Source organism: Strigops habroptila, chromosome 5, assembly GCF_004027225.2.
Source record: "Strigops habroptila isolate Jane chromosome 5, bStrHab1.2.pri, whole genome shotgun sequence".
NCBI lineage: Eukaryota > Metazoa > Chordata > Aves > Psittaciformes > Psittacidae > Strigops > Strigops habroptila.
In genome coordinates this window covers 52909053-52922453 of record NC_044281.2, presented here as the reverse complement: position 1 = coordinate 52922453, position 13401 = coordinate 52909053, and the positions used below count along the sequence as shown (strand labels likewise).

Here is a 13401-nt window from a genome sequence, read left to right as displayed (position 1 = left end):
GTGAGAGCACTGACAGCATGAGTGCCAGCTCAAACTCCTGTTTTTCTTGGGCAAAAATCATATTTCGTTTTTCTGTATGCTCATGAGAGCCGTCACAAAACCGTAAGCCTTAGAAACCCACACCAATTGCTTATAATGAATTGAGCTTTTATACTTGCTTAACTTTGCAATAAAGAGCTTTTTCTTCCCCCCTTCAGAAATATCAGCTGCCAAAATTTCCCAAGAATTCTGAACCCACATTAAAGCCTCCCCCCACCATGCAAAAACTTTTGATAACAAGCATGCCCACATGGCTCAGTCCAGCCATTCCCCTCGAATTTTTAATTAAAAGGAAGAGATTGAAGAAAAATGATGGCTCAGGGGAATGAAACAGGGATCTGGCTACAGCCCAGGGCCTGAGTCACAAGTTCAAATCTCCATCTTCTGTCTTGATCCCATGGCTTTTTTGCATACCGACAGAAAACAGATACATGTTTTTGTTTCCAATTTATAGAAGGAGCTGTCTCAGTTTGGAGTCAAACACTGTCAGCTTGATGGAGGATACACAGTTTTTTTAACTCCTTCCATCCAGTGACTACATTTTTAAGCTGAGCAGGTTCCTCTTAAACACATGCAAGGGTTAAGTCTAATATTGGTAATTGGGTGGGCTTTGATTGACTTTGTGTGACAGCAGTGTCCTCACAAAAGACATACACCTCAGTACCAAACCTAAAGCTTCGTGATGCACCACCAAAGTTCATGGGCTGTGGAAGGCCCCAGCAGCCACCTGCTTTATTGGGCTACAAGGACGTGAGCTATAAGACACTTTCGGCATGTCCTGGCCACCCTTTCTCACCCATACACCCCCCAGAATACGCTCAAAGCCATTGGGGACTCACCAGGACGAAGATTCAAGGCAACCTTCTGAGGTGTGATCTGCGTGACATCCAGGTGAGTTTGGCCCGAGCCCTTGCTGCTCAGTGGGATGTTCTTCACCACGCTTATGCTGCTGCTGGGGTTTTCGATGGCTCCGGCACAACCGTTTGCAATCAGGTTCTGCAGGAAGTCGCACCGTGATGTGGTGGACTTAGTGCTGCCAAATTCCTGGGGGGGGTGAAGAACGGACAAAAGGAAAAGGGAGGGAGAAAGATCAATCCCACATCAGGAGCTTTGTTTTGATATGGTGGTATCTGTAGCAAATAGGAGATGACAAGGAGAAGCTGTTGTCTTTTGTGGAGGCTGTACTCAAAAGCAACCTGCACTGAGCTTTTCAAAGGGATCTACCAAAAAAGAAATTCTGCAAGGATTTGAAAATTAATTTTCTCACAAACCACTGCAGCAGAAAAGTAAGCCTGAGTTATCACTCCAGCCACAGTTCCCAGCCCTGTCTTGGCCCGTGTGAAAGCAATGCAAAATGTTTGTTTTGCTGCCTGGGCAGCCAATTACCATCTCTTCAAGGATAAAATTGAGAAGCTGTTATCTTTTGTGCATGCATCGACTCACAGGAGCTTTGCAAAAAAAAGAAGAGAAGACAAAGCGGTTGTACCGAGGGAAGCAGGACAAACCCACCCATCCAGAGAGCCGAGTCAAGATATGAAGCTGGAGACTGAGGTTGGGTGGCTCCAGGGACCTGTGCCCTCTTCCCTGGGTGAGAAGGACACAAGCACCATGCAAGCACCGCGTGTCCCCCCTCCCTCACACCTCTGCACTGCACCATCACACAGTGACTAAAAAGTGACAGCAAGTGACAGGGGAAAAAAGTGACAGCAAGTGGTCCCTGAGGTGGAGCACAGCTAGAGCCGTTTGATGTGGGCAGGCTGTCCTGGGCAGCTTTGCCAGACAATAAGGGAGGTGGGAAAGCTTTCACAGGAGGTGGTCAGAAGGCAGCCCATGCCTACTGCTGGCAGCGAGGTGTAGGCAGCGAGGCACAAGCAGTGGCTCACTTCCAGAGGACAGGCTGCCATGGCAGGGAGTGTCCCAGTGCCCATCCCCAGAGCTCCATCCCTCCCTGCAAGCCCCATGCGTGGTACACAATGCAGCCTTGTGTGGGACAGCACTCGGGAACAGCCGGCTGCACAATGCAGCCTTTTGCAAGGAGACTATTTGTTAGAATGCCTTTTTAAATTTTTTTTCCCCAAAAGCGCCAAAGGGAGCAAGTCATGTGCCCCAAACTTAATGGATTTTCAACAGTCTATTCCTACTTATTTCTGCAGTACAACAATAGAGACAACCATCTTCTGCTCCAGGGCTGATGGACTAAAATGACATGAAATAATGCAGAGAAGATGCTCACAGCCACGCTAGCCCCTCCTTCTGCTGCACAGCCAAAAAACAGTGCAGGTCTGAATAAACCTCACATTTTGCTGAAGCTCTGGCATGGCAGAAGACGGGGGAGACATTGAGGAAGAAGAGATCATCTGACAGATCTTGCTTTCACAGCCCATGAGGTACCCTTGTGGAATCTGAGGAAACCCTCAGATGCAAGGCCCCGGCACACAGGCAGAGGCTCTCTACTGCATTTTCTCACTATGAGGTCCCAACGCTATTTGAAAAATGCGAGATTTGCATTCCAGCATCCAGCGGCAGGATCCAGCCAAGGAGATGGCACGTTAGAGGGATACTAACAGAAATTTCTTGGAACACATCGTGTAAACAGATGAACTTCCAGAAAGGAGGGCTGGGGCTATTTAAATCATCACCAGCATGATGAAATAAAAATCAGAATCGCTCACAAAACCAAAACCAACACCCAACCTTGCAGAACAGCACGTTTAAAGGCGGTCTTGGAGAAAAGTGTATCTTGGATGTAGTTTGATCTAAAGTCAATGAAAAGCTGGTGAGGCCCAGGCACTTTCCTGGGCTCATCCCCCCAGCAGCAGGGCACCTGAGAGGAGATGCTCTCCTGCTCTCCCAGTACCTGGACCACGGCTCCAAATGAGCACCTCTGCCAGTCCATTTCTGCTGCCATCTATTAGAAAGGACACACTGGTACTGCAAAAAACCCCCACAAACAGCACCAGGAATGCTGCTGGGAACCTTTAGTTATTACCCAGGAATTAATGCTGGAGAGAAACATTCAAATAGGACAGTATTTAGGGCTGCTTGTGCAACTGCAGCCTTTATCAGGCATTTCCAATCCTCCAGTATCTGCTCCAAAACCTCTTGATGGGAACAGAAAGACTCGCCTTCAAATGATTTTGAATTAGGGTTTAATTTTCCGTGTGGGGTAGCAGAACCAGAGCCAGGAGGGGCGGGCAGCCCAGGGAGAAGAGGATGGTGGCTTCCTCCCCCAGCTGCTACTCTTTAGTAGTCAAGCTTGTAACGCCACAAGAGACAGCTCTGGGTATGGTACTGTTTATACTGATGTTCATCATCCCAGCAAGGGGCGTACACAAGAGCAGTATCTGCACACTGAGGAGAAGAGAGCAGCAGTACACGGGGCAAGGAGCACACCTGCGTGGGACCTGCCCGGGGGCTTTTTGGGGCAGGGTGCCTGTGCAAGTGCAAGCCTGTCCATTTGCATGGCATCAAGAAACCTTTAGTTGCCGCAATGTGGTTTTCTGCAGCCTCTGTAACAAAAGTTCTCCAAAGGAAGTCCAGGGGGTCAGAGGAAAGCCCCTGCACAACTCCTCCTGACAGAAGCTGCACAAAGATCAGGTCAGCAGCACCCTGGATGCCTCCAGTCCCTAGGTCCCCCTTGCTTGACGCAGCTATTTTCTCTTAACTTTCTTCTAAAATGGGCACAGAGGACTTGCAGGGCAGCAATTGCTAAGCTGCAGCTCCAATCAAATACGGGTCTTTGCTTGTTTGGTAAAACGGAAAAAATACCCTCTTCAGAGGTGAAAACACCCCAGGGGAAGGGGTGCAGCTCAGGACCCAGGGGTGCAGGACTGACCCATACGACTTCTGTTTCTAATCCAGGAAGAGTGACAGCAAGCAGGGGAGTGACAGTGGCCTTGGGAAAGCCCCAACAATCACCGCAGCACCCTGCAAACAAATACCCCTCGCGTGCACCCGTAGGTCAAAACCCAAAGCCCAAACTGTGGCTAGCAGGGACAATCCAATTCCAGCACTAAGTTTTCTGCAACAAGGAAAAACAAGGCTCCTGGAGGTTGAATCAAAGGAAAAAAGCATGAACAGATTTGAGGGGTAAAGAGTATTATGCAGGTCCAAATAATTCACAAGCAACCATGCCGAAAGGCAGCCCTGCACCAACTCAGACATGGCACACTGGTTCAAACCCCAAATCCCCCTGAGCAGAGGACACCTCACAGTTAGCTGAGCAATTCAGTGTGCCCAAATACCCGCTGACCATCTGCATGCCAGCTTCAGTGAGATATGTAGCAGGTACCCCACAGCAAGCAGGAACCATCCTGAGCACTGCCTCATGCCCCAGAAAAGCACTGGTTCAGGAAGATCCCTAACCTAGTCCTTGTTAGTAATGGTGGTTGCTCACAGCCCAGTCGGCACTTTGCAGTCCAGTCTCTGCACTAACGAGCTCACAAAAGCAAATGCACACAAGCAGATAGAGTGAAAGGAGACAACAGTGTGACAATTACATGCTCATCAGTTTGACAGTTTTAAGACAAATTGCTTGGTTCACGCTACAAAAATGGAGAATAGCACCGACTGTATCTAACTGACTATATCTAACATCTGACTAGACACACCCCTACCATTTTTTGCTTTAATCATTCCAGTTCTGCATTAATTCAGTCTGAAATACACTTGCTTTCTCCATTTAAAAAAATTGACATGTTCTCTCTAGGAACATCCTTGATTTTTCTTCCTTATCCTCCAGGCACACATTCCTGAGATGGGGTACAAGCAACCTGCTGGAAAACAGAGAATGCCATTGGGGAAATTTCAGTTCAATTAGTCGAAAAGGGAAATTCAGTTTAGTTAACGTACCTCTCTATTTTACATGTACACACATAAATGCATCCACATAGCTAATGCACGGATGAACACACAGTGTACACACACTTAAAAACACGACGAGCCTCTGCACATTGGTATGCTGCTCCCCAAAGCAGCAAACAGAAGATAACAGGAATGTAATGACATCATTTCCCCCCCTGTACTGCTACTCCCAAATGCTCTTTTGGAGAGCATTCTCTCTGCAACCACCCCAGGTAAGTTTATCATGAGCAAAACCCCTATTTGCCTATCACACCCCACCTGGTAGCTCAGAGGACAGCGCTGAAGCCACATCCAGAGCCCCCTGCTCTCCCTGGCAAGCACAGTAAGCCCTGCTGAGCCTGGGCAACCTGACACCACTGAAAAAAAAAACCAAGCATCCTCCTCTCCCACCATGAAAACCAGGCTGCCCAGAGCAACCCCACGGGCTAGTGTGCATTTTCCAGCCAGAGTCTTTCACCAGCAGTGTGCCAGCAATTTCTAGTCATTTCCAGCTTCTTCTGGAGCTTGCAGGAGAAGTTGAGGAATCTTCTCAGATTCCAGCACAGATGGAAAGGCTGCAGCAGTCTCCATTGCCCAAGAGTTGTGTATTTCCCCCAGACAGCCCTGTGATCAAGGCATGCTCAGGCGATGTTAAGGCCACACATTCACACCTCCTCTTTTAAGTACTATTTAAGCAGATCACCTTATTTAAGTACTGCCTTTCGAGGTATTCTTCCACAAGCCAACAGAATCCATGTCTGCTTCTAAATTTCCAACAGCCCAAAGACTTGTGGTTAGCTCAGCAGCCCCTGGGAGCTCCAGGGCTGCCGCATACCAGAAGCTGCTATCATCAACTCATCCATCATCATCCTCTCAGATGGGAGCAGAGATGCCGAACACAACCAGAAGTGAAGAGAAGCCGATTCAAGCCAAGACAACGTGATGCAGCCTATAGTAACAGGTTAGGAGGTAGCAGTCATAAATTTATAGCGTCTTGACTGTTCTGCTGTAAGCATCTACCTATACACATGCTCATACCCACAATTCAAGGCAATGTAAATACAAGTAACCTTATCCCACTTGGAAAACTATTGGGATAGGGCTCCTTGTATCCACAGAATGGCTTTCATGCCCTCCTAACCCCTAGTCGCAGTCCATGAGTGCTTGAGACTTTCTGCTCCTTTGTGTTCACATGGAGCCTGGATCTGGGAATGCAAAGGGTGGTGGAAAAGGATGCAATACTGCAGGAGGTTGCATGAAGCATGACCTTCTCTGGGAAACAGCACAGCTTTCCTGCTCAAACTGCTCCTCTCCCACAGCCGAGTGGTCCCTCACAGCATTGGCATTGCTGGGCACCCAGGGAGACAAAGAATAAATGGGTATGATGGCACTGCGAAGTGATGTTATCCCCCAAAGGAAGGAATATTATATATGAGAAAGTATATATGCACAGGAAGATATATGTAAGTATGTTTTGTTTATATATATTATAAACATATTTACACATCCTGTGCATGTAATATATATACACATATTATAATATATATAAAATTACATTGTATATAGATTTATACTATATATACTTCCTGACAAAAATATTAATTGTTGCCTACAAAGATGACAACAGCTGGCCCAATTTGCTCTCAAACCCCTTAAGTAAATGCAAAGGGAGCAGACTAATCAGCTGATCATGTTTCTAAACCAAGGTAACTAGCATCTGTGGAAATCTCTCCAATGTCTTAGCTCTGATACTTAAACAGCAGCAGAGCTATAGAATTTGACTGGGATAAATGCTGCCGGGCAACATACATAGCAAATGACAGCTAATGGAAATAGCTAAGGAAAACAGACTAAAGGCAATTTAATAAGCATACCTGACTGAGCTGCAGCAGAGAGAAGGGAAATAAGGTTGTGAAATTAAGAGTTTATACTATCACTTTAAAACTTTTGAAGTGGAAAACGTCTAGATATCTTTTGCAAACCCATCACCTCACCTGATGATCTCAGTTAAAGAGAAATAATTGGTTTCAAACAATATAATCTAAAAAAAAAATTAAATACAGAATTAGAGCAAGAATTTGCTAAATTTTAGCATGCAGCACGTAATGGGGACATGTAGCTCTTGGCACAAAACACCTTGAAATGTATTTTTAAATAGCTATTGCAGGCTAAAGGTCAGGAAGTATTACAGCACTTCCCTGTAAACACCCATCTTCCTTCTTGGCCCCTCTGTTTCATTTAGAAATTTTTTTTTTTTTTTTGGTAATTCTCCTGTTTGCAAGATAAGAGTCAGGCTGCCAGTCCCACGAGCTGCCATACAATTAGTGGTCACAGTGACCACCAGATAAACATTTCCACTGGCTGCATTTTGCTAAAGGTTGTCTTTTGATGCCAAGAAGAAAAAAAAAAACCCAATAAAATAAACAAAAAGGCAAGCTATTGGGTACCCGTAGCTTAATAGCCAGCGTTCCTGGATCCAATCTCACCACCGCAGATGAGCTGGCTGGAAGAGGAGCTCTTACAGCTGTTTACAAGATGTCTCAAAAGCGGGATCTATTGCTTTACCCTTTCCCTTCTGCACACCATTCACCCTGCTGTGAAAACCCCCATGAAAGCCATTACACTGTCAGGTAGCATGGTGTTAGCAGCATTAGGAGGTTTTCCTTGGAAAGCTGCAGCTATGCTTACAAGTTAAGTGAAAATCCGGTAAAACAGACCTGGAGGATCAGAGGCTCGGGTACCTCCTGAAATGCAGCCAAATCATGGGGCTTCGGAGCACCTCTGGCCTCATGCCCATCTCCATCCCCATCCTCCACCGCAGGCAGAGCTGGCAGGAGGAAGGATGGGAGCAGCAGAGGGGCACACAGGCAGCACCTACATCCTCAGCTCAGCATCACCAGCTATAGCTGGAAGGTTCAGTGTGTGCTCAACCCCACAGCTTGCCTCCCCCAAAACAGCACTGGGACAGTCACACTAGAGGAAAAGGGGTCAGGAGGAAACAGGAGAGCATCACCCCGGCCATGCTTGTCCCTCTAGAGGTTCAAGATCATTCACTGCTCTGGAGTTTCTCACAGCCCAAAGCTGGTTCCTGGCACAGCAGCTGTGCCCGCAAGTAGGCAGGGTCTTTCCCTTCCTCTGCAAGCATCCTCATTTCTCTCTTAAACGCTTAAGACAGACACAGGCACTAAGCAGACAATAGCTATCTATGCATCAGACGTTATCAGGTCTTTCACACACCTTGTTCTCTAGAAATCGTATCTCCACATGGTAAGATGTATATTTGATAAGATAGATATGTACACCTAAAATCATAAACAGTCCTTAGGGAGCAGGAAAAGATATTTTCAATTTCTCACAAACCAAGGAAGCCAAATTAAATTACAGGTGAGCAGCTTCAGCACCAAACCTAAGGACGCATTTTCACTCTGAAGCACATATAACTCATTGCTGCACCATGGCGCAGACGCCAGAAACATGGTCGGCCCCCGGAATGGCACAATAGATTCAGAAAGGAGAATTACCTTTGTTACAGAGAACCTGTGCCGTGCCAGGCCACGCAGCAAGGGACACGTAGCAGGACACCAGCTGGGGGCTTGGAGCTTTTTAGAAAGAGAGCTTTCAAGCAAGGCTCCCTGCCACATAGAGCCCATGCCAGGACCCAGCACCCACCAAAAACAAGAAGGTAATTGAAGAGACAGTAGGACCCGAGGAACAGTGCTGCTTTGTTGAGGATGCCCAGGGGACAGCAGGGTCAGAGACTTCATTCCTATGGTGTCAAAGAGCTGAGGAGTCACATGCACCCAAAATATGCTCAGCATGGAGCACTCACTGCCCTCACCCACCCCTTCTGGCATGGAACAGTCAGGGGAAATAGCCCCCTTCCTGTGTTACAGAGAGTATGCGAGACAAGCAAGGTCTGCCCACTTACCTCCTTGGAGCACCAGGCACACTTGGGATGGATGAGAAGACACTCTTCACAGGACGTGGCGCTTCCGCTGGTGCACAGATTGAGACCTTCAGCAAGAGAGAACAACAGAGAACAGGGTGGGCTGAACTGCACTGCAAAACAGCATTCAGGGGGTTTCTGAGGTATTATTAATTCTAAATATACGGTAAGTTCAAACAAGAGCAAAGAATATCCCAGAAGCTTAAAAGGCAGGAGAAGGCATAAATCTCTCTTCACCTGCAAGGAGATCTTGTTTTCTTTTCCTTTCCTAAGAAAAAGGAAAAGGACAGAAACTTGTGATGGGGGGCTGAGAACCTCTAAAGTATTACTCTGGTATTTTTTCTTCCTTCTTTTTTCAATGGTTTCTGGTTAATAAAAGAGTTCAACTATTCATCTTCCTAACAAAATACTTCAATCACTGTGGACAGAAGGCAATAGGTGCTTGACCAGCCTGAAATATGGAAGTGGCTGTCCAAAATCATCCCAAGTTGCCGACTTTCAAAGTCACACTAGGAACACCTTTTCGATTTTTCCAGCTGAGTATATGGGGTGCCCCTCCTCACAATCTTCATCTTAAAGCAGCTTTGGAAGACACTCATCTCCCCCTTCCACACAGGTGATTTCCACAGTGCACTTGTTACAGTAAATTACTTTTAATTTATTATAAAGAATCATTCCCACAGGATATCCAGGTTAAGCTGGGCAGCATGTTTGCACTGGGGCACACCCAAGGCTGGCTGAGGTGGAAGACACCACTCCGCTAAGGGCTCTGCACCTGTCAAGGCAGCAGCAACCAGGGCAGCAGTGATGCTCTTCACTCCTGGATTGCTGGTGTCCAGCAACACAAGGGGTACTGAGCAAGTTTCACTTGCAAAATCCATGATTTAAAAGTTTGAGCTTTAAAAATTAAGTGGAAACCACACAAGTTAAGCTGAAGCAAACATCAGTGATATCGTCTCTGAATGCAGCAGTTTGTTTAAGTGTGCCTGTGGCTATGAATGTGCCCTTCGATATCATCGATGCCTCAGCTCTCCCGGCTGCAGCTATTAACTTCTATTGTCAATAACTAATTAAACAAATCTTCAATCGAGGATTCAGCACAGAGGCTGCACACTCCCAATGAAACGCCTCTGGCTCAAACTCCCTGTCTGCTATTTTTTCCAACCCAAATGTCAATACAAGCATTGTCAGGCCTCTATTTTCAGTCAATTGCATCTGCAGATACCAAAGCACCACACTGCTGCTGGGTGTAACTTACAGATTGCACAGATTCGCCAATGGCTGCTGAAGAGCCATATGGAGTTTTCTCCTGTCCCAAGAACCTTCTTCCCCAAGAGCTTTGGAAAAAGGATTTTTGCTGTATCCCATGCGATTATTACACCAAAAAATGAAAAGCGGTGGCTGCCTGGGTCGCTCCCATATGGGTCCGGGCTGTGAGTGCAGGAAGCAGTGAATCAAGCTGGACAGCTGGAGGAAAACTTAGTGTGCCTTAGGCTAAAAGCAAAAAGAGGATAAGTAGGTCCTGTCAGTAATTCTCAGTCATGGCCAAGGCATGACCGTGTCAGAGCCCTGCACTGACGGGTCTCTGCTGCCCGCAAGGTGGTTAACTCTAACCCGGGAGCACGAAGCCCTGGACTTTCTCTATGGCTCTCATTCAGATGGGCTGCTTGGGCCCATTCATACAGAACAAGAGCCTTCTTAGGGCTTTTTTTTTTTTTTTTTGCTGGCTGTTACCACATACCCAGGCATTTCATTCCTTGTTCACATTCAGAAGTTATATTCCAGCTCCTGGATGTTGCAAGAGCTCAAAACACGAATAGGTAATATAAAATAAAGTGTAACTTGTTTGACTGAGTTATAATTTGCACAGAGATGAACACTTGCATTTCCAAACCCTACAACAGCCCAAAGCCTCTCCTCAAGAACTGCTGCTCTGGCCATGGTGCACAGGGATACACAGCAAAAATAATGGGCTTTATTAAGCAAACACTCGTGTTCGTAGCCTGGCTACCCAGCCCTGGCTCTCCCACAGCTCTACTTGCCATCTGCATGGAAATAGCATAATATTTACCTCCATTCCTGACTGCTGGATTTTCGAGAGTTTACTTAGTAACAGTAATATCTGAATGAAACCCAAAGTCTCCTCCTTCCACCCAATGCCATGACCAAAGCAGCCCACGCTCCTGTGGCCAGCCATGGGGTGACATTCCTCCCAGTGGCAGCTTCTGAAGTTTCCAAGTATGCTTTTCTTTCCACTCTGGAGCAACACCAAACCGTTTCCGGCATTGTTGTGAAAACAGAGCTTTGTGAAGTCCTCCGATTTTGGACTGAAACCTGAGCTTTTTGGGTTGGAGTTAAAACACACAGGATTTTGCAAATGCGAGTCTTTGCTGTGCTTGATTCAGCGTGGTCTTTCCTGAACTGAGAAAAGGAAGGACCTGAAGATGCTCATGCTAGTGCAGATCCTTCCAGATGCTGGGGCAAGTCACCTGGTAAGACTGGAAGAAACTCAGTCTGCTCCTTGATTCTGACACATTCAATGAAACCACTCCTGAACATCAATTAAGCTCCTTATAAAGGGGAAAATTCCACCCAGGATTTAGTTTGGGTTACTCTGGAGGAAAATAACCTACCCTTCCTGGACCGCTGAGCTCAACACCCCAGGTCTGTCGCACTGATGCCACTGAGTCCTAAGCCCTGCACCCTATTTAATTTTGCAGAGCAGTGTCCACTACAAACTGAGACAAAAAGAGTCTCCAGACAATATCTCTCCCTTGGGCTGAGCCACAGGAGAGCCCAGGAAAACAGAGGAATACAGTGCATCCCACTAGACAGCTGAGATTTTAATACATCAAATTACTGATGCAGAGCAAGATAGGAAACTCTCATGAAAGGTACTTAACAAATTTACCCATAAAGATGCTCGAGGCATCTTTATGAGTAAATCAGACCTCATTTTAAACCTGTTCTGCAAGAAATCCTAGTTTGGGCAGCTCCTCAAACTGACATGAATGTACTGGATTGCTTGGGGGGAAAAGAAAAAAAAATGTACTTTGTTCTTTATACAGGCAAGTGTGAAAAAAAATCATTTTATTTATGCTTGCAATAAGCATTCCAAAAGCCTCATCCCTGGGTTGTCTGATGCATTCTTGAATCATCAATTCTAAGGCTCAGAGTTACAAAATAAATAAATAAATAAGGCCAAGAAAGCCACTTCTGAGCTTTTTGCAGTTGCGTGCCACAGCACTCTGCAAGATGAGCCTCTCCTTCAAATAACTCATTAGAACATTAAGCAGTGAGAGCAAGTACCGGAAGGGAGGACTACAGGCATTTGCTGGGCACCCTTCATATAAAAAAGTTTCCCCAAGTGCTCAGAGAGGAGAGGAAACGTGTTTCCAGTGCTACTTAAGCAGAGTCACAAACCACACTGTGCCAGGAGCGGTGCGAGCATCCCCACTGGTGGCAAGGACAGCTCCCCGGGCGCGATGGATAAAGGAGGGAACGGCATAAGGTGAGAAAGAGGGAATGATACAAGGTGAAATCTCCTTGTACAAGGAGATCGGTTCCTGGTAGAGCAAAGGCTTGTGGCTTTCTGCTGCTGTCCCTCATCCAATCAATTAATGCACACTGCTCAGACAAACATCCCAGGGAAGTGCTTTTCCCTGAAGAGAAGTGGTTATAGCTAGTTCCATTAAAGTATATATATATACAGAGAAGTGTGTATATAGCCGTCCCATGCTTTTTAACGCGAAGGTGTCAAATCCCGCCCAAGGATGCGGTCCATGCGCTACTGGAGTGCGGGTACCCCACGCCCCGCAACCGGGGGCACGGCGGGCGGGTGGGTGCGAGGTGCAGCCCGCCGGCGCGGCCCGGGCCCGGAGGGGGAAGCGCAGAGCTCCAGCACCGGCCGCCTGCGGGGCAGGGGGTAGTAGCCGCGTCCCGCCAGCACCGGGGCTGGAGGGGGAACGAACGGGTGCACACGCGAAACAGAGCGCGGAGCACCGCGGGGCGCTGGGAGCGGGGCTGGGGCAGGCGGAGACGGGAAAGAGAGAAGGAAAAACCACAACCCGCAACAAAAGTGCACCGGAGCGGGTTTGGGGGATAATCCGCCTTCCGGGGCGGCGTTTGCAGGGCCCGGAGCGGCGGGGAGCGGAGCGGAGCGGCCCTTACCTCTGCCGGGCTGCAGCGGAGCGGCCAGGAGGAGGAGGCGGAGAAGGAGGAGCGGGGGGGGCCGGCGGGCGGCGGCGGGGGCCGACAGCCCCCCTCGGCGGGGCATGGTGCGGGCGGCCGGGGCGGCCGGGCAGCCCTTCCCGGCCGGGCCCTCCCCGCCGCCTTTTGTGCAGCCGCGGCGGCGGCGGAGGAGGAGGCGGGGGCGGCGCCGCGGAGCTGCCCCGGGGGCGGCGGCGGCGGCAGCGGGACGGGACGGGACGGGACGCGTGTCCGTGCGCGGGTCCCGCTCCCGGAGTACGCTGCCACCTCCCCGCCCCGCCGCGCCGCGCAGGGAGGCGTAACCCCGTCCCGCGGAGCGGGCACAGGCCGGTACGGCCTGGCCAACGCACACATGTGGATGCGTG

The 13401-nt window shown here is 48.3% G+C and overlaps 1 protein-coding gene across 1 annotated transcript in view; it reads right to left on the bottom strand.

The window, feature by feature from the left end:
* Positions 1-13198, bottom strand: part of ITGB5 (integrin subunit beta 5) — a 62427-nt gene extending 49229 nt beyond the window's left edge. Inside the window, exons 1-3 of the mRNA XM_030488264.1 lie at positions 12998-13198; positions 8810-8895; positions 879-1083 (exon numbers count right to left, since the gene is read on the bottom strand). Coding sequence (XP_030344124.1) covers positions 879-1083; positions 8810-8895; positions 12998-13103 — 397 coding nt within the window. The 5' untranslated portion in view covers positions 13104-13198. The remainder of the gene's footprint in view (positions 1-878; positions 1084-8809; positions 8896-12997) is intronic.
* Between the last annotated feature and the right edge of the window lie 203 nt (positions 13199-13401).